Consider the following 22,426-nt stretch of genomic DNA (forward strand, 5'->3'; position numbering starts at 1 on the left):
TCTCATTCTCTTTATTTCATTTATTTATTAAACATTCCATTACATTACAATGAGTATTTTATCTATCATTTTAATCACACTTGTTTCATATTTTCAAAGTTCATTTCTATTTCTAATATAACAATACTATCTTACGTACCCTTGCAGAATCCCCCTTTCAATTAAGTTTTTACCCATTATCTCTGTGTCTTCTAAATAGGCTTATACCCTTAATCCTTGTACGTTTTCCCTGTTTCTCTATGTCCTGTTTCTGTCCTTTATAATTTCTTTTCCTTTCCTTCTTCCCCCTCTTCTTCTCCCTTCCCTTTTTGACCCCTTCTCTCTCTAATTCTGATTCTCTCTTCTGTAATCCTCTCTTCTGTTTCTTCCTAATGTTGTAATTACTTTTCAAACTATTCTTTTGGGGGTTGTTTTTTCAAATCTTAAATTTTTCACTCTCTTTCCCTTTCTTTTCCCCACATAGAAATACTTGGTCATTGAAGACGGCTTCTTCTTTGTCCCAAGTAATCCAAATAATCCAAAGCTGTTTTTTCTTGCTTCTTTTTTCCACTTTCTCTTCCTGGGGTTCTCTTGTTACAAAGTTTCAGTTAAAATGTATCTTTTAGGAATCTTGTTAAAGTTTCACTGTTAATTCCTTTCACTTCCAGGTGGTCTCTTCCATTTTTCCAGATCCCACCCTTTTGTTTTATTCCTTCTTTTAAAGAAGGAAGTTTTTGAGAATCCAGAAATCTTTATTATCCCTTTGACATTTTATTTTCAGCTTAAATACCTGTTAATGTCAAAGTGGATTTTTGCCGGGTTTTTGCTTAAATCTCTTAGTTGTCAACATAGGGAAGAAAAGAAAAGCAAACCAAATACTTTCCCTTCCCTCTCTCATTTGCCGCTTCAAAGTCTTCTTTGGGAACAATGTTGTTCTTTATAATTCAAATTCCAGGGTACCTTATATTGTTGCTTTTTCAGTTCGACCCGGTCAGCCAAAACTTTCTCTTATCTTCCTCCTGGACATTCTTTTCCGGTCGAGTTCTTCTTTGAGGTGGCCATTTCTGACCACCGCTGCAACTGCCTTCGGGAAAGGGAGTAATGGCCAGCTGGGGAGGAGAGATGCGACTCTCCTTGACCCCACTGGCAGTCTCCCCACCTCTATGGGGTGGCTTAGCCCCGAAACGAGCTGGCTCAGGGCACTCCAACGGCGAGCACATATCGACACTGCGTACGATCGCAGATTTCGGTCTGTCATCGAAGAAGCTCAAACCAGAAGCCCGAAAGTACCCAACACTTTTGAATGGCCTTTTCCTGATAATCCTCTCCAGGCTGCGGTCATCCCTGCTGTTTGTGCACCTTTCTCCCACACTTTTCCCTTCCACATAACTTTCTATTAATGTGTTTTGATACAGCACTTTGGGAACATCCAACTTCATTTGCAATTACCTTTTGAAGCTTTCCCTCCTTATGGAGGGTATCAATGATGGTTTTCTGCACAACTGTCAGGTCAGCAGTCTTTCCCATGATTGTGATTCCTACTGAACCTGACTGAGAGACCATTTAAAGGCTCAGGAACCCTTTGCAGGTGTTATGGCTTAATTAGCTGATTAGAGTGGGACACTTTGAGCCTAGAATATTGAACCATTTCACAATATTCTAATTTTCTGAGATTGTGGATTTGGGGTTTTCATGAGCTATAAGCCATAATCATCTCAATTATGACACATCACGGTTTGTACTATCTTGCTTTGTATGTAATGAGTCTATCTCATAGATTAGGTTCACCTTTTAAGTTGCATTACTGATAAGTTGCACGATATTCTAATTACATTTAAGTTGCACGATATTCTAATTTTTCAAGTTTCACCTGTATATGGAAAGATGAAGCTTGAAATAAGTTGTTGCAAGATGGAGAGAGATCATGCCCGTTGGCCATCCCTTTGGGGTGCCCCAGGTTTTCATGCTCTCTCCTCTCCCCTTCTGTTTACCATGAAACTTCTGACTGAGGTTATTTGTCAGTTTGGAATCAGGAACCACCAATACGCTGATGATATCCAGCTGCACATCTCAACATCAGGCAGACTTCCTGCTGCAATCCAAGGTTTAGGGCCTGTGTGGATCTTGATGGGGAGAAACAGGCTGAATCTTGACAAGACCGAGTGACTATATCTGGGATCCTCTGGATTTGGAGATGCTACATCATTAACTATTAGTGGGTAGCACCTCCCCATTCATAATCTTGTTTAGAAACCACAATTGGGATGGCAACTCAATCATTAAGCGAAGTGGTGACTAAATGAAAATGCAAGAATGATTATGATCTTGCTTCAGCTGTCTTTTGCTTTACAAACCTGCAAAGGTTATAAATGTGAGGATTGGTTGTAAAGTTACTTTTTCATCACCATCATAACTATGAAAGGTTGCTAAAACAAGGCATTGCTAAACGAGGATTATTTACAAAGACTTTTAATATATTTGCCACAAGAATCTCATTTTCTCTCAAGTTCTTAGATTTTCAGAATTTTACTTTTCCTAGTGGTTCAGTTCTTTAGTCAGTATATCTCTCCTTGCTTCACCTACACAAGGTGTGCAAATAGAACTTTGTGTATCTTCTTGCTGCATTTAGCAAAATCTTCTAAATCTAAATCTACATTGCAATTTTGTTTAGAGAAAATAAAATATCTTGGCCATGAAATTTTCTCTGGCCAATGTTATATTTCTTCATCTTGCACCAGGTGCTATTGCAGATTCTTCATCCAATCACAACCTCACAAATTTGCTCTTTTTTGATATGTGTGGTTACTGTACATAATGGATTTTCACATGTCAACCTGGCAAACTGCTGGATGATTTTAACTGTTCATGAAAGAACCTTTCTGTGGACTGAAGCAGATGAATCTTCAGTTGTTGTACTAAAACAAGTTTTATTAGCAGGCCCAACCTTGGGAAGTTTAATTCCAAACACTGTCTTATATAAATGGAATTGGTTAGCCCAAGACTCAAATGATTCTGTAGCTGACATCTTTTTGATATTCTTCTCAGTGCTCAAGCTACACTAACTCAAATATGAGTTTTAGAAAGGATCTACTATCAATTTGAATTCTGCTGTAGATTCTGTTGCAGCTGCACCCTGTTTATACTGATACAGCTGCTGTTTTTTTGTCTGCCTCTTTGGTGCATGCTTATATGATTAATAGTATCTCCAATCTGGAAAAAGAAAAGTCCTGTTATATGGTTTTGATGACTATTAGAAGTTCATAGTTCTAACAAATGCTGTAAAAATAATAAATTCTGTTAAATCCACTGCAGCTGGTCAGACATTAAATTTCTTTCAAGTCACTGGAATGCACTTGGCACTGCAGAAGTTGAGTGAGAGAATATACTATTAATCATCTGTCGTGCCATCTGCCCTTACTCAGAACAACCTGTAGTGTCACACTATTTAGCAACACCACACACAAATTACATATTTATTCAAAGGTTTGGGATGTAAGCCTTCATATTTTGGAAAGATGCAGAAAATAATATTTCTCAATTAATATTACTGCTATTTTCCTTGTCTCAGAATCCTTTAATATTAAATCCCCCACTCCCTGAAGTACTGTATTTGTTTGTTCTTGTAATCTTACAGTGCTCTTCTCCCCAATAATTTTAAATTCATAAATTTTGTTATATGCAGTTAATGGTTGAATATAAGTTGAAATTACCACTGAAGCCGTTATTGGACAAAGTCAAAACACCAGATAAAAACTATGCATAAGCCTACGGGTTATTATCTTCTATTTTATGAAGCCTTTTGGGAAGAATTTACAATAGCAAAACTAGAATTCTCCGTTTTAATTGTTCTAAGTATTCCCCTTCATTAAGTTTGTTAATTCTTTTTTATACCAATACAACACATTTTTGTATCTCTATATCACTAATGACTCCACAGTTGGACCCTGAGCTACTCCTGGCTACTGCCTGGATAAGTCTCTGCAGTTTCCTTGGCAAGATTTCAAAAATGGATTGCCATTGCCTCCTTCCTGACTGAACCAGGTTCACCCAGTCGATTTTGTACTTCAAGTGGGCCTAGAACTCATGGTTTCCTGGTTTCTCCCCTGGTGCCTTAACTACACTAAACAAACTCTACATATTCATTAGATGATGATAACACATTAACTCATTTGTTGCCATTGTACAATAGCAATTCACCATTTTAAGTTTTCAGCTTTTAAAATTAGATGGTGAAGAGAACTCTCTTACAGATGTCCATGAACCTGAAGGATGACCCAAACAACTAAATCTGGGTTGTTATAAATTTTGAAATAACATGATATTATTTGATGGAGCACTGATTTACAAAATGGCTTCCATCTCCATGAAACAAGTTGTGATCTTTTTGTTTTCCACAAGACTTTTCCTCAGGTCACCCATAATACCCAAAATACCCAAAGATACCATAGAAGAATTGTATGACAGTTTACAATCTGAATGGATACACTGAGCTGTGGTGGTGCAGTGGTTAGAATGCAGTACTGCAGGCTACTTCTGCTGACTTCCAGCTACCTGCAGTTTGATTGTTACTGGCTGAAGGCTGAATTAATATTCCACCCTTTGGAGGTTGATAAAATGAGTACCCACATTGTTGGGGGAAATATGCTAACTCTGTAAACTGCTTAGAGGGCTGTAAAGCACTGTGACGTGGTATTTAAGTCTAAGGGCTTTTGCTAATTTATAATTTATCAATAAGAACCTCATAGAATTGGTCCTTTGGGTCTCTGTCATTTATTCCAGGTGCTACATGTTGAGCTAGAAGCAATTAATGATTGAACATAGGAAAATATCAATTGCTTTAATTTATGATACAAACGATAACAAAATTTTATGAAAAAAAAATAACTTCTTGAAATTGCAGAAAAAGATGTTCTAGTTTTTGGAATGTTCTCTTTGAGCTTAAATAATTCTGGATTACAAAAAAATGATATCTGGTAAATGTCCAAAACTGTTATAGATTACATATCATTATTGTCCCTCTCAGATGTAGAGAGCCACAAGTACCCTTCAGTAAAGAAATATATGTATTATTCTTCTATTCCTAGAAGTTGTTCAAAGAGTGTCATGTTCTAGTTCATTCCTAACCAAACATATAAATATGGAAATTTGATCTCTTACCTATGCTGATCATAATCCAATAACTGTAATCTTACACAGAGGAATCTTCGAGTGACGGAGTGTTTATTATTATTGCTAAAAGAGAATATTAAACTGAAGGATCAATACAAATTAAAGAATGTTTAAACCAATTCAACTTCTGATGGTTATTTACAGTATGGAATTCAAATAAAGCATTTTTGAGGAAACTATTTCAATAGCATCAAATACAAAACTATACAAAACAAACCAACAACTTGATCATTGAGCTGAAGCTAGAACTAAGTTTTGTTTTAGAACAAAAGATTAAAGCTATCTGTATACCTATTTATAGAAGTAAATGACATTTATAAGAAGCTGAGCTTTGCCAAACAAAAATATTTTGAAAAAGCTAATAAATTAGATAAACTGCTGGGTATTATGAAAAGAACAAGACAAAATTCTTATGACCAATTGGGATGGCAACAAATATGTTTCAACAACAGAAAATAAAACATTTTTTTAAACATTATTCTAGATTACGTACTAAATATTAACATTAGAACAGTATGAATATACAAGACAGTTTATAAATTCACAGAATAACAAAATGAAGCACTTTACAAGGCAGTGACAATTCTGAAAAGGAAATAAAAAACAATATAAACACCCAAATTGAAGAAATCTGTAGAACATGATGGATTTTCTATCATATCATATAAGACTTTCTAAGAAATTCTGATCAATCTATTAATATAACTAATTAATGAGATTTAACAATGTTCTCTTAGAAGAGTTTTAATTTACAGGTAGTCTTAATGAAGGTAATTGGGACTGGAATTTCCATTGCTAAGTGACACAGGCATAAAGCACAATTTCACATCATCATGCCACTTAGCTATAGAAGTTCCAGAAGTCATCATTAAGTGATGAGCATGTATGTCCTTTTTTATTGCTTATTCCATACTTTCAAAACAATACTTATTATTGAACTTTCTATTATACATTGCATTTTTCCGCATACCTCAGACAAAGATTTGTACAACCTATCTGGAAGTCTTCCTTTCCTCAATTCTTTTTAGGAATTATTTGGATCAAAAAGTTGGCTCTTGCAAAATGCTCAGTTTTAGGGCTGTGATTCTTCCTAACAGGTCAGTTTCAACTTTTTCCATTTTGAAATGCCTTCTATTTTATTTTTCAAATCTGGAAAATATAATTCTCTTTTCAAGGAGACTGCAAGCTAGTGGTCTCCAGTAGGTTTAGAGTTCTTGGATACAAGAGAAATCTATTTTTGCTGATGCTGCAGTTGACATCTGTCTAAAGGATAGTGGTTTCCATACTTTCTTTTATAATCACCTTCAGAAATGGCTTGACTGCTTTTCAGTTATCAGGAACCTTTGCATTTAGACATTTTACACCACTGTGTTAATTTTCTTCAATTATTAGTGAAAGAAGCTTTAAATACAAATTTGAGGACCTAAATTGTTATTATTTTAATAATCTGTAAACAGATGATTAGAATACTGATTTTGGAAAGTAAAAACAGGTGGATTTGAAATAATAAGAATTCTTCTTATGGGAAAATATTTTTGTTTTGAATCACTTTAAAAAACATTATAGGATGGAACTTTGAAGGTTGGACATTAGAGGAAACCATAAGGAACTAAAGATTACAATTAAAGGAGAACACTTTTTCTTTACTATTATTTTTTCTTTCTTTTCTTTTTCTGTACTCCAAGTGGATTCCATTTTTATTATGCTTTGGAAGTCTTCTCCAAGTCATGCTTGAAGAATGGTGCAAGGTAGCTTTGGTAAGAAAACTGCACCCCACATAGGCTGAGCATGCCTGGCAATAGAAGAGAAAAATGCTGAAATGGGGTGTTTTGTGCTAGTGAGGCAGGAAATGGGCCAAGACCATTTGTTCTAGCCTCCTGGATCTGGTAAGATGGAGTAAGCCAAGGCCTCTTGGGCCTGGCAGATGGGAACAGGATGGAGTCTTCTGACCATAGCAGCTTCTCATGCACAAGTGGGTAAGTGTGTGGCTGAGATGAGGAAGAGGTGTGTGCATTGGGGGGGAGGGGTGTCTGCAGTGCCTTGCAGTCATAAATACAGGTAAACTGCCAAGCACCCATGACCTCTGGGGGTGCTGCAATAGCTGTAACTTTGAGCGCAGGTAATAAGTCTCTTTGATCAGCACCATTGCAATGTAAAATGGTTGCTGAATAAAGGGTAGTAAATCGAGAAATATACACATACATATACAATTATGTATATGCAGGTATCTGAAAGCAACAGTTAGCCCTCATCTAATTTTTCCCATCATTTATTTTTCTTATGTTCTTGTAAATCTTAATATATATTATTTCAGTACAGTGACATTTGTATTGATTGAAAATTAACACTCTAATGTTTAGGTAACTTAGATTATTGTTGATAAAAAGGTATATCAATTGTTATTTACAATTTAGAACATCAATGTTAATGAGTATAAGATTTTTTTTACTTTTTTTAATCTGAAATTGAATATAGGCAGCTCTAGGTTGGACACTTAAGAGATTTTTCCTGAATTAAAAAGCTTACTACACAAAATTTAGATAATATATTGGATCTATAAATTGCTGATGATACGATTCAGACATTGAACAAGTCAAAGATTGTGTAGTTTAATGAATTCAGAATCCAAAAAGATCAAAAATATGTAACTACAGGGATAACAAAGGAAAAATAGGTAATATACCATCAATATTACACCTAGAGAAAAATGGCATAAGATGTTCTGTTGGTGGTATATTAGACAGTGTTGAGTGCCAAAATAGATAATGCATTTTGCAAAAATGGCTGGAAATGCAATATCATATTAGATCATTTTTTCATATTTGGTGGCAATGCTGTAAAGCCAACAATTTTGGAAAATCATTTGTAACAAAAGGAAACAATGTTAAATTTTGCTTTTCAACCTGTTACTTTTACAATTAATATCCAGTTTTAAAATTAAAGTAAGTAAAAGTACAACATGGAGGAAGGATAAAATATTTTATTTACACACCAATGTTTTCCATATTTTGTTAAAGAAAAAATCACAATAGTGATATACAAGCAATCTGTGACCCAGATCAACATCTGAACCTGTGACTGAAGTTCAAACTGAAATCAGGGTGCAGTGAAATATAACCCAAGCAAAAAATGCTTGTCTCAAACAGAGCTCAGGATTATTAATTTCTAATCTCTATAAACAGATATCACCCCAACTCTGTCCTAATTCTTTCCAAGCCCAGAAGCCATACTTTTGCTAACATATGTAAAGATCTTCCTAAAGCTTCTAAGATGCATTCTTTAGTTTTCTACTAACATTTCCTACGATTTCATTACCTCTATCAGAGAGACAAATGTTTTTCTTTACCTGGCAGTTGTTTTGAGTTATGGTTGAGGAAATAAGTTTTTGAAAAAATATTACACCTCTTTTCCACAGCAGGTCTTACCTTCATCTAAGGAATCAGAAGAAGCTATAACAACTAATACAAAATTGAGTGAGATAGCTAATATTACAGAAGAAGCATAATTCAAAATGAATAATAAGCTATAAAAGTGGGTTCAAAGTAGAATGAAAAGTAATAAAGATGAATGCAAAGTTCTTCACTTACAAAAAATAAATAAAAATAGAAATATATATGATCTCTGACTTCATACTAGAACATATGAAAATGATTTGGGAATGTTAATTGTAAACTATATATGAAACATGATACAGCTCCAAAGGGAAATGCAATTCAGAATGCATCAATAGAAGCTGTTGCCAAAGTAACTATATTCGCCCTTCTTCAGACTCTATTTCATATACAGTGTCCAGCTGAAGATACTATATTTTTTTAAAAATTAACAGAAACAAATTGAAATGCAACAAGAACGATCAAAAGACTAAAAATTTAGTTTTATATCTGAGGGAAATCTGTACTGTATGTTTATTCCCAACAGAAAACAATTGAAAGGGGATCTGATAGCAATTATCAAGAAATAGAACCAAGGTTGATCAACAGTTGGTCAGAACTTAAATCACTCCATAGTGCAAAAATATGGAGTAAGAATCTTTAAATGTCCAGTTTGGAAAAATTTAATGTTAGAGTTTGACAGTAAAAATATTTATCCAAAAAATATATAGTGGGTTTCCACTGACTCAATGTTTACAGAAAGAGGCTGAAGGGCTATAGTTTGATATTTTAATTCAAATTCCTAAATTGAACAAGATTTTTATCTTAATAGTCTTAATAGTCCCTCTTACCACTTTGATTTTAATTTTGCTTTACATTGCCTTATATTCATTGCCTTAATTCATGGCTGAAACACATATTTTATACATGCATATATTATATATTATGGACCTTAATTTTTTCTTTAATCTCAGCTCTAGCATTCTTACAAATAAGGATGGATATACCAGAAAAAACATCAAAAGGTGGTAATGAATAGAAATTGGGTAAAAAGGAGAGAGCTTTTCCAGCTTTGGGAACCATTATTATCATTAATTGGGTATATTGATTTCCAAGTCATTTATAGTAGCTGACTTGTGTCAAATGATGGGCATCTTTGACTCCCCTGTTCCCAATAAAAGTGTTTTGTGTGTGTTATTACTGAAATGAACTAAATCAGAGCATAGGCAGTTTCAAAGGTATGGGAAGAAATAAAACATGCCTAAGAATCTTGGAGGAACAGAATTATTTTTTAAGAGCAGTTTTCAACTATAATTATATGCCTGAGGTGGGGAACAGCAGGGAGATGCCGAAAAGGAAAAATCGAAAAAAATCTTATCTCTGAGGCAAACCTCAGTCTGAAGTGAAATGAAAGAGGGAAAAACTGCATGTGTCTTTTTCAAAAGGGGGTTATTGTTTCAAAAGGAAAACGAGCAGGCTTTCAGGGTCTGGTTGCCGCCTCGTCTTCCTAACCCCCTACTGAACAATGAAAAGAAAAAAAAACCCTCTCTCCTCAGATAGACCGATATCTACCAACATGTAAACAAAATTACACATCATCTCACTACGGAGGGACAGATTTTATAAAAACTGAGCCCGGAGAGAAAGAGGCGCCGTGTGGCGGCGATGAGGAAAATTGGAGAGGGGAGGGTAAGAAGGCAGGAGCAGCAGCATCTTTAAATGCTCGACCAGCCTCGAGACCACAATTCCCATCATGCCCCGGCAGGAGGCGAGGATGCCTTTCTTACAGATAAACCGCGCAAAGCGCTGCTGGGAAGACGAGTTTCCCGCCACAACATCGCTCCTCCAGTCAAGGCGGCCGGTAGGGCCTTGAGGAGAAAAGTCCGAAGAAGGAGGCGGCTCGCCTTAATATTTCCCGCTGGGCGCGCGTTCGCTTAACGCCCCATCGGCTGCCGGCCCTTGTCCCCACGCCCCTGGGCTCCGCGCCAGCCCACCTCTCACCGTTCTCGGCCAGAGCCTTACCTCAGGCAGGCGCAAGAACCTTCTGGTGCTGCTTCTGCTGCCACCGCCGGGGCTCGCCGAACCGGAAGCGCGGAGGGGGGCCGACAGCGGCAAAAGCTACCGGGGTCGGATAGGATGGAGGCTGCTAAAACGCGAGGAGGAGTAGCAGGAGATGGAGCGGTCCTCGGAGTGCCCAGGGGTTGCGGGTGCAAGGGGATCCGCTCTTGCCTGCTCTGCGAGGCCGCCCCGCCCCCGCAGGTAACCCACGCGGCCTCAGAGAAGGGGTGGAGAAGGGGGTGGGAATTGGAGGGTGGGAGAGGGAAGGTTTGAAGGGGGGCTGGTCGTCGCCCAAGCTCCGGCGTAAGAGCGCCTCTGAGGACGTGCAGAGTGCTCGTCTCAAGGAAAGGGAGAAAGAATCCTAAGCCGCGTTTGCTACAGCTGGTAGAAGTTCCCACTTTAGGTTGCCGCTGTATTTTTAAACATAACTTTTATATCTTTTTAAAAAAATCCATTTTACTGTTATATTAGGAAAGCTCAAAAGGATATGTGGCGATTTAAGGCACGCAAATTTTGAGCAATGGAGGAGAGATGGAAATCTTCCAAAGAAACTACCCAAACTTCAATTTACATCCAGAAAAGTCTGTCCAACACAGATGAATCTACTTTCCAAGTATTGCCTTCACCCAGGGTATTTCTCCCTTCCACCCCCAAATGTTACCTATGACCCTAGCCATCAATGGATTGCCTAGTCTTTATGCTTTGGCAGATTGTGTGAATTCAATCCAGAAGCTCAAACTTCTTAGGCATTTGATAACAATGATTTTATCTAGACTCTATATGGGTTCAAATCCAGAAAGCTTTAAAATGTAATTATTTCAGTTATGGTTCATCTGCAATAACTAGGAATATAATTAAAATAGTATTGAAGTAGTTAAGCATTTTGGACAATTCATGGAAAAGAATATTTTCATTAATAAACTTCAAGAAAGGTTGACAGGAATTTGTTTAATCCTACAAAAAAAAATAGCCAAAATAAACCGTGTGTATGTGTATATTCATATGACATAACTTCAAGACTGATATGAATTTAGCAAGATTCTATACAGATAGTTATTTTCTCCTGTTCCTTCTGCTAGGGCAAAAAGCTGAAGAAAAATGTTTTGTGTTTTGTCAGAATTAGGAGGCCATTCTTTTGAATAGATTTGTTCTTTCTAAGTCATCTTGTTTTGTTTGGAGCAACATGTTCTTTCAAGTAACTATCATATTTTGTATATATTTGTTAGAATAAGTCTAGGATTCTTCTGCATCCTCTTACCATTCCAAAATATTTACTCTTGCTATCTTGGGCTGATAAAACATACAGCCATGATATAATTACTTCTGATATCTAGGCCCAGCAGATAGGATATATCCTGCCTTGATCCCAAAGCCAGCAGTCTGCCCATTGATTAATAATCAGCTTTATTAGAATTTTTAATTAGTACCAAAGAGATACAAGATTTACAAACATCTCTGATGCCATGAAAATCCAGGATGATACTGGACCATTTTCTGTCAGATTAATCTACTGTGTTGATTAGTTGTAAAATGGAAGGAAGAGAGAGCAAATTATTCATTTATCACAGTATATTCTAACTTTTCACAAGGCTGAATAGTTTTTAAACAGTGAATGTTAATACAAATAAAAAGGACACAAGTAGCTTAGTACACATGTAGCTGCATTTTGGCCAAGTGAAGCTTTTGAGATATCTTCAACAGCAGCTCAATCTAAATCATGTTGCTGTTGCAAGAACATATCATTCCCAAAAGACCTGAACTGGTTCGCCCACCATAGGGTGGCTGATCCTTGTTAAATATTGCTTGTCCAGACATGTCCTGAAGATGCTTTTTCCAAAAGGCAACTGGACTTTGTTTTTTCATTGAAAACATTTCACTTTTCATCCAAGGAACTTCTTCAGTTCTAACTGATTAGAGGGTAATGGAAGGATTTATATTCTTTACAATCATCTGTTTGTTAGTACTCTGAGAGTAGTTGAAGCTGCTTGAGTCTTTATCTGTATCCTCAGAATCACCTGAATCAGAGTGCAAATGGGTATTGAACCTTTTTGGGTCTGCTGAAAAGATTGTGTTGTAAACAGGAGATAGGTGGTGTCCATTGGTTTAAGAAAGGGATCAAAGGGGCTATTTATGTTAAAATTGAACAGCCCTCTCAACAGAGGGGAAAGGCTACAAGACCTGTTTACAACACAGTCCTTTGTAGCAGTCTCAAGAAGGTTCCACAGCTGTTTATTCAGGTGATTCTGAGGAAATAGATAAACCCCCAAGTGGCCTCAGCTACTTTCAGAGAGCTAACCAGATGACTGCAAAGAATATAAATCCTTCCATTCCATTAGAACTAAGGAAGGTTTATGGGCGAGAAGCAAAATGTTTTGAAAGGAAATAAGGAAGTCTAGTTGCCTTTGGGAAAACGCACCTTTGGATGATCATGACCTGGATGATTGAGAATCTCCATAGATATTCAACTTGTTCACACAATAATAAGGAAGCTGGTAGCCATTTCTAAAACCATTTACTAGTATAAGCTGTCCCGCTTGCTCAAAAGAGAGAAGTGTCATTTCCTTTACATTAAAAAGCTGAGAAAAAAGATTCTTAGCTGCTTAGGATTGCTTCTATATAGCTGTCTCAAACATAATACTAAATACCAAGGTATTATACTGGTCCCTGACTATATTGTAATAAAGATTTGAGTTATTGAGATCATATCACGAAACTGCTTTTTCAAGGGAAGTACAACCCCATCCAGAACAAATTTAGGATATGGGAGTGATCCAGATACTCACTTATGAAGATCTATTCTGGGCTTTAATTTCATTTGTTGTGATCATCCCAACTCTTTACAATGCTGCTAAGTATGGTTAGTTTTATTAGCATACTGGTTATACCCAATCCTGAACTGAAAAATTATTTTTTAGAAGCTTCAGGCAGATGCTAGAGAGCAGAAAGAGAGAAGGCTTGCATAACCCATATGGGAGGAACCAAAGGCCAGGTCAGTAAGATAGATAACACTCCATCCAGATCTTAAGGCAACTGGTACTATTTTTGTGCCATGCCTAGTCCTGAATTTCAGTTGAAAGAAAACAACACAATCCTTTTTCTCTAGGATCCTCTGTTAGAAATCTAATGTTGTTTCCACATTCAGAATACAAGTAGTTCTTCATTTACAACCATTGTTTAGCAACTTTTTGAAGTTATGGCAGTGGTGAAAAAAAGTGACTTATGACAGATCCTCACACTTATGACTGTTAGAATCTACATGGTGACATAACAGTGCTGGGATTTATCTCGGGGGGAGGACGTATAAGGCATCCAGAAAGTATCCATGATATCAATCACTCCGAGACATTTTCTCTCCTGTTGATTTATTTAAAAACAGATCTGGTATGTCTAAAGCAATTTCCCAAAGTGAAAGTATTTTCGCTTGTTACACAGAATATACCTTCTCTCATCTCTCCTCTCCTCTCACTTCTACACTTCATAAATCACGAGAACCAATTTCTTAATACGACATACAGAATAACCTTGAACTTTTCAACTCCTTCAACCCCCTTCCAATAAAATGTGGCAACTGAATTTCAAAGCTGACAAGATGAGTCTGCCTACTGTGATGAGGTGGACCTGTTGCTTTCGTGGTGTGGAGACAATAACTTAGTCTTCAACAGCAATAAGACCAAGGAGCTTATAGTGGATTATAGCAGGAACAGATCAGACATCCAGCCCTTGCTTATCAATGGAGACCAAGGGGAACAAGGGGTCAGTTTTAAGTTTCTGGGTGTTACTATAAAAGAGGACCTGACCTTGGGTGCTCACATTGCAGCACTGGTCAGAAGGTTCCAACAGAGGTTATATTACCTGAGACTTTTCAGAAAACAACTGAATGAAAAACTGCTGGTGACCTACCGCTGCACCATAGAGAGTATCTTAACTTACTGCACCTCTGTATGGTTTGCCAATTGCACAGTGGCAGATAGGACAGCACTCCAGAGGGTTAATGTCATTGCCCCAGAAGTTCATTGGTTGCCCTCTCCTCTCTTTGGAAGAGCTTTATAACTCCCGCTGCCTTAAGAAAGTTCAAAACATTCTCAAAGATCCATCTCATCCTGGGCACCCTTTTTTGAACTATTACCATCTGGCTGATGGTACAGAACAATAAAAACAAGGACAAATAGGCTGAAAAACAGCTTCTATCACAGGGCAGTAGCTCTTTTGAATTCTACTGTATAGTGCAATGTTAATGCAATATCAGGGGTTTTCAATTCAATGTATAGAATGTGAAGGATGTATGTTTGTGTTTATTTTCAGTCATAATGTACACTGAAGATGGTATTTAATTTTGTTGTACGAGGTGCAATGACAATAAAGTAAACTGAACTAAACTAATCCTTATTTAGGTACTTGGCAGCATCCCAGGATCACATGATTGCCATTGTAACCTTCCCAGCCAGTGTCTGACAAGCAAAGTCAATGGGGAAACTAGAGTCACTTAATGACAGAGATTTGCTTAATGAAAAAAGCCATAAAATTGGATGTGATCATGTGATGACTCACTTAATGACTGCATTAAGGAGTTCTGGGTCCTAATTGTAATTGTAGGTTGAGGGCTACCTGTAATCACATTTGACCTTGCAGGATGTTACCCAAGTTACCTCACCAGACTCTCTATCCAAGCAGCATCTAAGTCCAAGGATTTGCAAGCTAGCTAAGAAGGTTGCAAAAAATATAACATTTGAGTAAATAATTTTGTGGGAGCTTAGACTGCTTTAACTGGCAGGAGAATATGAATGAGGTTTTTCTGTGACAAATGACCAAACTTTTAATGAGGTGACAATGGGATATCTTAAATACCTTTACATTTACTGAAAATCTAATTCTTCCAAAGGTCAGAGGTCTAACAAAACCCTCTTCTCTCTTGCTGAGTACATTGTTTATCAGAAGATAAAGGACAGAACAAGGAATTGTTATATTTAATGATTATAACTTTTTATTTATTTATTCAATATTTATAAAATTAAAAACGTATATATACATTTTGAGCAATAGCTACACTTGTGCTTTCCTTCTGGTAGCATGTTATATATTGTTATAATAACTCCTTCATCCTTATAAGCTCTCTATATACATACATATAATTTATTTACAATTGTTTTACACATCACCCTTATTTTCCAAATGTTACCAAGTCATCAGATACTACCTTTTCTTTAGCCAGTCATATCAGATATCCCATGTTTTGTAATATTCACTGTCTTGATTATCTTTTAGCAGTTTGGTTAATCTATCCATCTCAGCACATTCATGTATTTTATTAATTATGTTTTCTGTAGGGGTCGTAGCCAATTTGCAATTCTGAGAAAAAATTATTCTAGCTGCAGTTATAATATGCAAAATCAAGTATTGGTACTTCTTTTCCATATTTAGTTCTAAAATGCCTAGTAGAAAAATTTCCGGTTTGAATTTTACTTTCTGTTTTGTTATGTCCTCTATCCAAATTCTGATTTTTTTGCCAAAATTTTTGTGTATGCAGGCACGTCCACCACATGTGGAAATAAGTTCCCTGGTTGTAGTTATATTTCCAACTATTGGGTGTCATGTTGGGGAACATTTTGGCTAACCTCGCTGGCGGTAGATGTCAGCGGTGAAACATTTTGTATACATTCTCTTTATAAGAGACTGACATCGTTAATCTATAGTTTATCTGCCAAAGATGTTCCCACTGGTCTAAGTTAATATTGTGGCCCACATTTTTAGCCCAAGTTATCATGCATTCTTTGATGGTTACCTCCTTCATTTTGTAGTCTAATAGATAGCTATAACTTTTGCTAATCATTTTTTCCTTCTCCTTGCCATATCTTATCTAGCTCTTGTTGGGTTGTATAGAAGCCGAATTGTTCTTTGTCCTTGTTGTAATGTGTTTGTACTTGTAAAGTGGGCCACCATCCTATATCAATTCCCTGAAGTTTATTTTTTTCCTGCCCCTGGAAAATTTTGTAGGCTGTGATTCCACTGTTTAAAATACTTAACCAATAGTTTAAATAATTTTAATGTTAATTAAAATGTACTGTTAATTTTAAATGTACTGTTTATGCTTTCTATTTTTAATTTGTCCCTATAGTCTGATTCAATGGAACATAATTCTTAATTTTCTCAAAATTACATATTTACACATGGGGTATATATTACATCATTATCACATTGTCTTTTGAATTCTGCTAAAATAAATTGTAAAGTTAAGACAATATTAATTATACAGTACATTAATAAGTGCTTAAATAAGATAATAAACAGGTTAAAACGTTTAGAACTTCTATTCAACAAAATGATGGCATAAAGCCAAATGACCAAAACCCCATCTTCAAAATCTAATACCAACTATAGGTAGTCCTTATGATACAACTGTGATGGAGACTGCCAATTTGTTATATATCGCCTTAGCCATTAAGCAACAGTGCCTCATAATTTCTCTGATGCAACTGTTAAATTAATGCAGGGGTTAAGTGGACCACCAGTAGTGGTCCACTTAACTACAGGTGGTCCTTGACATACGACCACAATTGAGCCAAATTGCTACGTGAAATATTGTAAAGTGACTTTTGTTCCATTTTATGACCTTTCTTGCCACCATTGTTAAGTGAATCACTGCAATTGTGAAGTTAGTAACATGGTGGTTAAGTGAATCTGGCTTCCCCATTGACTTTGCTTGTAAGAAGGTCACAGATGGTAATCAGATGATTCTGGGACACTACAATCATAGATAGTTGCCAAGTGGCTGAATTTTGATCATGTGACCATGGGTTGCTGCAGCAGTCGTAAGTGTGAAAAACTGTCATAAGTCACTTTTTTCAGTGCTGTTTGAATGGTTGCTGAAGACTACCTGTACAGGTTGCTTCAGTGGTCAGGGCTGCCTGCCCTGGAGGATCTCCCAAAGCTACCACCATCCCTTGAGGCATCCATGCTCCATTTCCTGTCCCTCGGGATCTCTGCAGTGTCCTTCCTACCCAGCTAGCAAGAGAGATCAAGCCAGCTGTAGAATTTACAAGCCTTTAGCTATCTTCCCACCCAGAAAGCCTGGCAAATCCCTGCTTGTTTTGCATTAGGTTCTACTCTTGCAATACTGCATGGGCAGGGGGGTGGGGTTCATATTTTAAAAAGACTTTTTTTTTCAAGAGGCTCCATTTCTTTATGGAGTTTATGGAGCCTCCTTAAAATTACAGATGCCTGAGAATTAACACCTGCTTTGTCAGAAGGCTAGGTCTGTAAGATCCTGTAATCTCTGAAGCTTCAAAAAACAGAAAGGTAAATGGGAGTGTTGTTGGGCTCTGGAGCAGGCTGAGTCCTGCTAGTCCTTGAAAGGGAAAGAAACTGGAGGCTCACAAGCTCCAGGCAGCCTAATCTCCCCTTCCTTGCTGGAAGTTGCAAACTCCAGAGGCCTGGTCTCCCCTTGGTTGCTGGTGGGAGGCAAAGGTGAATGAGTGGCTGCAGGAACCCATCTGGATGGGTGGGTGAATACTACAGCATCCCTGGGTTGGCCATAAGGCCAAATGACTGCAGTAGTAGTGCTGCAGCTGGTGTAATTTTAAAACTGGCTCATAAATAGCTTTTGGGGTTGCTTTATAAGTTTGAATGGTTATTAAGAGAGTAAAGGACTACTTTTAATATAACACGCAGGAATGTGTGCCTAAAACCACATTTATTTAAGCAAGTGATTAGAAGGTTGTATTTCTGCAATCTAGAACATTGGAGAAACACTAAACGTGAAAATTAGATTCAGTTACTACTTGTTTCCATCTCACATTTCCATTTTTTCCTCAGAAAAATGCAAACTTTGTTTACTGCCCACTGACTGGCTTTGCTGTGGGAGAAAAACAATCTGAATTTGAAGGCTGGGCTTTCCAGTTTCCAGGAGTTTTTTTGCTGGAAGATTTTATAAACACAGATGAGGAACATCAAATGGTTGAGCTAATGGATCGGAGCACGTGGAAGCCATCACAATCTGGCCGAAGAAAACAGGTCTTGTCTCAAGCTTAAATTCTTCCTTACTTTGGGAGGTAGGGATGGGATCATCTTTTAGTGTTTCTCTTTGGATATCTTTATTTAGTTTGTGAGTTCTTCCTTCCATTCTCTTTCCCTGTAATTCCCCCTCCTCCCCACCCACCCCCCAAAAAAGTTAAAGCAACAGAGAAATGTTAGTAACACTTCTGATGCAACCACTTTCATTCTCTTTGATCATGATAAGTACTTGGTTTATTTAATCAGGGTTTATTCAATCCAGTTTTCTTGGTTTACATGAGAAAAGGCTGCATTTGGATAACAGATGGTTGAACAGAATAACAGAGTTGGAATGGACCATAGAGGTCTTCTAATCCAACTTCCTGCTCAGGCAGGAAAATGGCTGTCCAATCTCTCCTGAAACATTTGCAGGGTTAGAGAACCCACAGCTTCTGGAGACAAGTCATTCCACAGATTAATTGTTCTGTCAGGAAAATTCTCTTTATTTCTAGGTTGGTTTTCTCCTTGATTAGTTTCCATCCATTGCTTCTTGTTCTGCCTTCACATGCTTTGAAAAATAGCTTGACACCACCCATCTTCTCTGTGGCAGCCCTTAGATATTGGAACACTGCTATCATGTCAGTTTGTGATGCAATGTGTTATGCAAACTACTTCCACATACAGAATTACATAAGTATATAATGTATATACTTTTCCATCTTTCAATAGAAACAGCAGTGAAAGGGGGAAAAGCTAGAATAGTAATTTGAGGTGAAAGAGTAGCTGCACTGAGGAGAAAAAAGAGGGAAACAAAACTGAAATAAAGGTGCATAATTCAAATCTCATTGTCAGAAAATCTCTAGACATGCTTAAGCAAGTCTTTTTTAATTGTCATTTGACCTGTTAAAATTAACTATCTATTTTAAAGTCAATTAAGAAAAGAAAATAAAGAGCAAAGGGGTTGGAAAGGAAAAAAAACCCAACCATTAGAAAAAAACAATGTATAATGTTTCCTTGTAGTTCCAAAGACAACTACTATACTCAAAATATGCAAATATTTAAGTAGGAAGTTGAACTAGAGTTACAATTTGATTATGTGCAACCAAGCCAGTGTTAACTCAAAAGCAACCGTATAGATTTTCCCTGTGACAATATGTCTTGAATGTGATCCTTTTAGGCAGGGGTGGGATCCAACAGGGTTAACTACCAGTTCGGTCATTTATGAGGTTCGGTGATTGACGATGTGCTTCCTTGCACGCTGCCATCATGCTGCGTGCAGAGAAGCAGCCTTTCAAAAAGCCTTTTTTTCCTGCTTTTTAAACTGCAGCTGTGCCTCGCATAGCAACTGAAGTTGAAAAAATCAGGAAATAAAGGTCAGGTAAGAGCCCAGGTGGGTGGGTGAGCAAAAACATTAGCAGACATAGAACTGGTTCTGTCTGCTGCTCTTCAGAGCTACCGGTTCTACAGTGGTGGACAGAACCGGTAGAAACCCACCCCTGCCTAATTTTAGGCCTTCCAACAGTATAATCCATCACCATTGTAACTCAGTCTATCGAACTTGCTTCTGGTCACCCTCCTCTACTTCCACCTTTCTACCCAAACAGAATTCTCCAGAGAATTAAATCTTCACATAACATGTCCAAAGTATGATAATTGGAGTTCGGTTATTTGTCCTTGAATGAGAAACAAACCCTAGTTTGTTTTGTTTGAAGATGCATTTGTTTGTCTTCTTGGTTGTTGATAGTATTTCTTAAGCAAATTGAGGGCAGGAATTTCTTGGGTACCAACCAGCTAAGCAATCAATAAATATGCTTTAGTTGTTAAATAGGAAATATGTCTCAGGTAGTAATTTCAGTAGCAATTAAAGCACAATTAATCACCAGGATAAAAATCCTGTTGGAATATGTTGATTCTTGACTGATTACACTGCCATATTGCCCAAAAGTCATTGATAGTCTGACATTCTGATGTTTTAGAACATTCACCACTTTTTATGTCAGATGCAAAACAGTTATAAATTCTGACATCGAAATTGAGTTTTCCTGTATAAATATTTATGGTTGATTTTGTTTTGAAGATCACTTATAGGAAGAGATACCTCTTTTAAGATACTTCCTACAGCACGGGTGTTGAACTCGCAGCGTCATGTTGCTGTCGTGACGTTTTGACTTTTTTTTCCTTCATGGAGCTGGTGTGAGCGTGGTCTGCGCATGACACATCCAGCTCATAGGCTGCCAATTTGATACCCCTGCCCTATAATATATGTAGAAACTAAATATTTTAAACAGATTTATTTTCAAATTTTGTTTTAGATATATATATATATAATTTTAATTAAAATTATAACCAAGAGTTTGTTGTTCAGGAAGAAGCACTGTTTGACTATGTTTGTCAAGAATCTCAACTAGAATCTATAAATTAATATTCTTACCCTGTTATTGCAGGTGGTGGACTAAAAATAGCAGCCTGTCTTAAGCCTGCATTTTTTTGGATATAAGATTTGAATTGGGGATTTCATTGCTCACAGTCTTCATCTTTTAATTCAACCCTCCTCAAATATTCTGTTTTGTTTTTTTTAATAGGACTATGGCCCCAAAGTGAATTTCAAGAAGCGGAAATTGAAAGCTGGTAATTTTTCTGGGCTGCCCAGCTTCAGCAAGGAGATTGTGGCACGAATGACAAAATATCCAGTTCTTGAAAGTTTTTCTCCTATTGAGCAGTGCAATTTAGATTATAATCCTGAGAGAGGATCTGCTATTGACCCACATTGGGATGACTGGTGGCTATGGGGGGAAAGGCTGGTGAGTTTAAACTTGCTCTCAGATACCGTACTTTCCATGTCCTGCGACTCAGAGGACAATCTCCAGTTAGTTCCTCTAGTTCTTCAAGAAACCAAGGAGATGCACAGGTATAAATCTGATATTTCTCAAGAGTATCCGATTAATGATTGCAGTCTTCCAGAAAGATTAGAAAGCACTGATTGTTCATCCACAAAGTTAGTCCCACTCAGAGAAATCCTGGTTGCTATTTACCTACCTCAGAGATCGCTAGTCGTTCTCAGTGGACCTGCTCGCTACCAGTGGAAGCATGCCATTTATCGCAACCATATTAAAAGTCGTCGCATATGTATCACCTTCAGAGAATTGACTGCTGAGTTTGGCCTCGGAGGAGAACAGGAAGAGCTGGGTAACAATCTCTTGGACATTGCTCTAACATTCAAGGGATCACCTGTATAACCCACCCACCCCCGGGTGGGGGGAGCATTGAGACTTTCCTTTGGCTGCTGGATATTAATGTTCAAGGCTTTCATAAACCTGCTTCCTTTTTTCTCATCCTCAGAGCCAAGTCCTACAGCATTCATTAATCTTACAAAAGGTGCTTCTCAGAGTTATGTTCTAGAGTGTCTTTACTTCCTCACTATAATTAAAATAATTTGAATTAATTTTTTAATCTACACTGTGTGGCTCTGCAGATATCACTGAATTTAATTAATTTATGTTAACAGTGAAGAGAATACATGCATCTTTGGAATCAGAAGATTTCTTTTGAACGTCTGCTTGCAGCACATAGTCTGTGGTTTATGTGTCAACATTGTGGTACAGCACCCACAATCCTCATCCTTAGCTGACTAGCTGGGGCTGTTGAGAGTTGTAATTCACCATCTGGACGGCCATAGATTATATGTTCAAATGTATTAATTTCTTATCCCTAACTCTATTAAAATCATTAGTTTTAGGGATGGTATACATTCATTTCTCCTTTTATTTAACTCAAACTCAAATTTTCATATAAGAGAACTAAATTAAAAAGTTTATTAACCCTTCTCACAATTACAGCATTTGTCCAAAGATCCCATCCTTCAT

General features: G+C 37.1%; 2 protein-coding genes across 5 annotated transcripts in view; one reads left to right on the top strand and one right to left on the bottom strand.

Moving 5' to 3' along the window:
- The window catches only part of LRWD1 (leucine rich repeats and WD repeat domain containing 1), a 31,467-nt gene extending 20,712 nt beyond the window's left edge, over positions 1-10,755 (bottom strand). For 2 of the 4 annotated variants that reach the window (XM_026708712.2, XM_087926706.1), the window contains exons 1-2: positions 10,542-10,755; positions 5,137-5,211 (exon numbers count right to left, since the gene is read on the bottom strand). The gene's annotated coding sequence lies outside the window, so the exon portion shown is untranslated. The remainder of the gene's footprint in view (positions 1-5,136; positions 5,212-10,541) is intronic. The other 2 variants (XM_087926693.1, XM_026708710.2) reach the window with 2 other exon arrangements.
- ALKBH4 (alkB homolog 4, lysine demethylase) lies at positions 10,652-21,818 on the top strand. The gene is made up of 3 exons (XM_026708716.2): positions 10,652-10,778; positions 18,387-18,584; positions 21,146-21,818. The coding sequence occupies exons 1-3, from the start codon at positions 10,656-10,658 to the stop codon at positions 21,797-21,799; spliced, it is 975 nt and encodes a 324-aa protein (XP_026564501.1). The 5' UTR covers positions 10,652-10,655; the 3' UTR covers positions 21,800-21,818.
- Positions 21,819-22,426: the final 608 nt, after the last annotated feature.

This window comes from Pseudonaja textilis, chromosome 1, assembly GCF_049901715.1.
Source record: "Pseudonaja textilis isolate UNSWEBS1 chromosome 1, rPseTex1.2, whole genome shotgun sequence".
Taxonomy (NCBI): Eukaryota; Metazoa; Chordata; class Lepidosauria; order Squamata; family Elapidae; genus Pseudonaja; species Pseudonaja textilis.

Coding starts and splice junctions, on each gene's coding strand:
- ALKBH4 (XM_026708716.2), top strand. CDS start 10,656: ATGGAGGCTGCTAAAACGCGAGGAGGAGTAGCAGGAGATGGAGCGGTC. Junction 10,779..18,386: donor AGGCCGCCCCGCCCCCGCAG/GTAACCCACGCG, acceptor TTTTTTCCTCAG/AAAAATGCAAACTTTGTTTA. Junction 18,585..21,145: donor AATCTGGCCGAAGAAAACAG/GTCTTGTCTCAA, acceptor TTTTTTTAATAG/GACTATGGCCCCAAAGTGAA.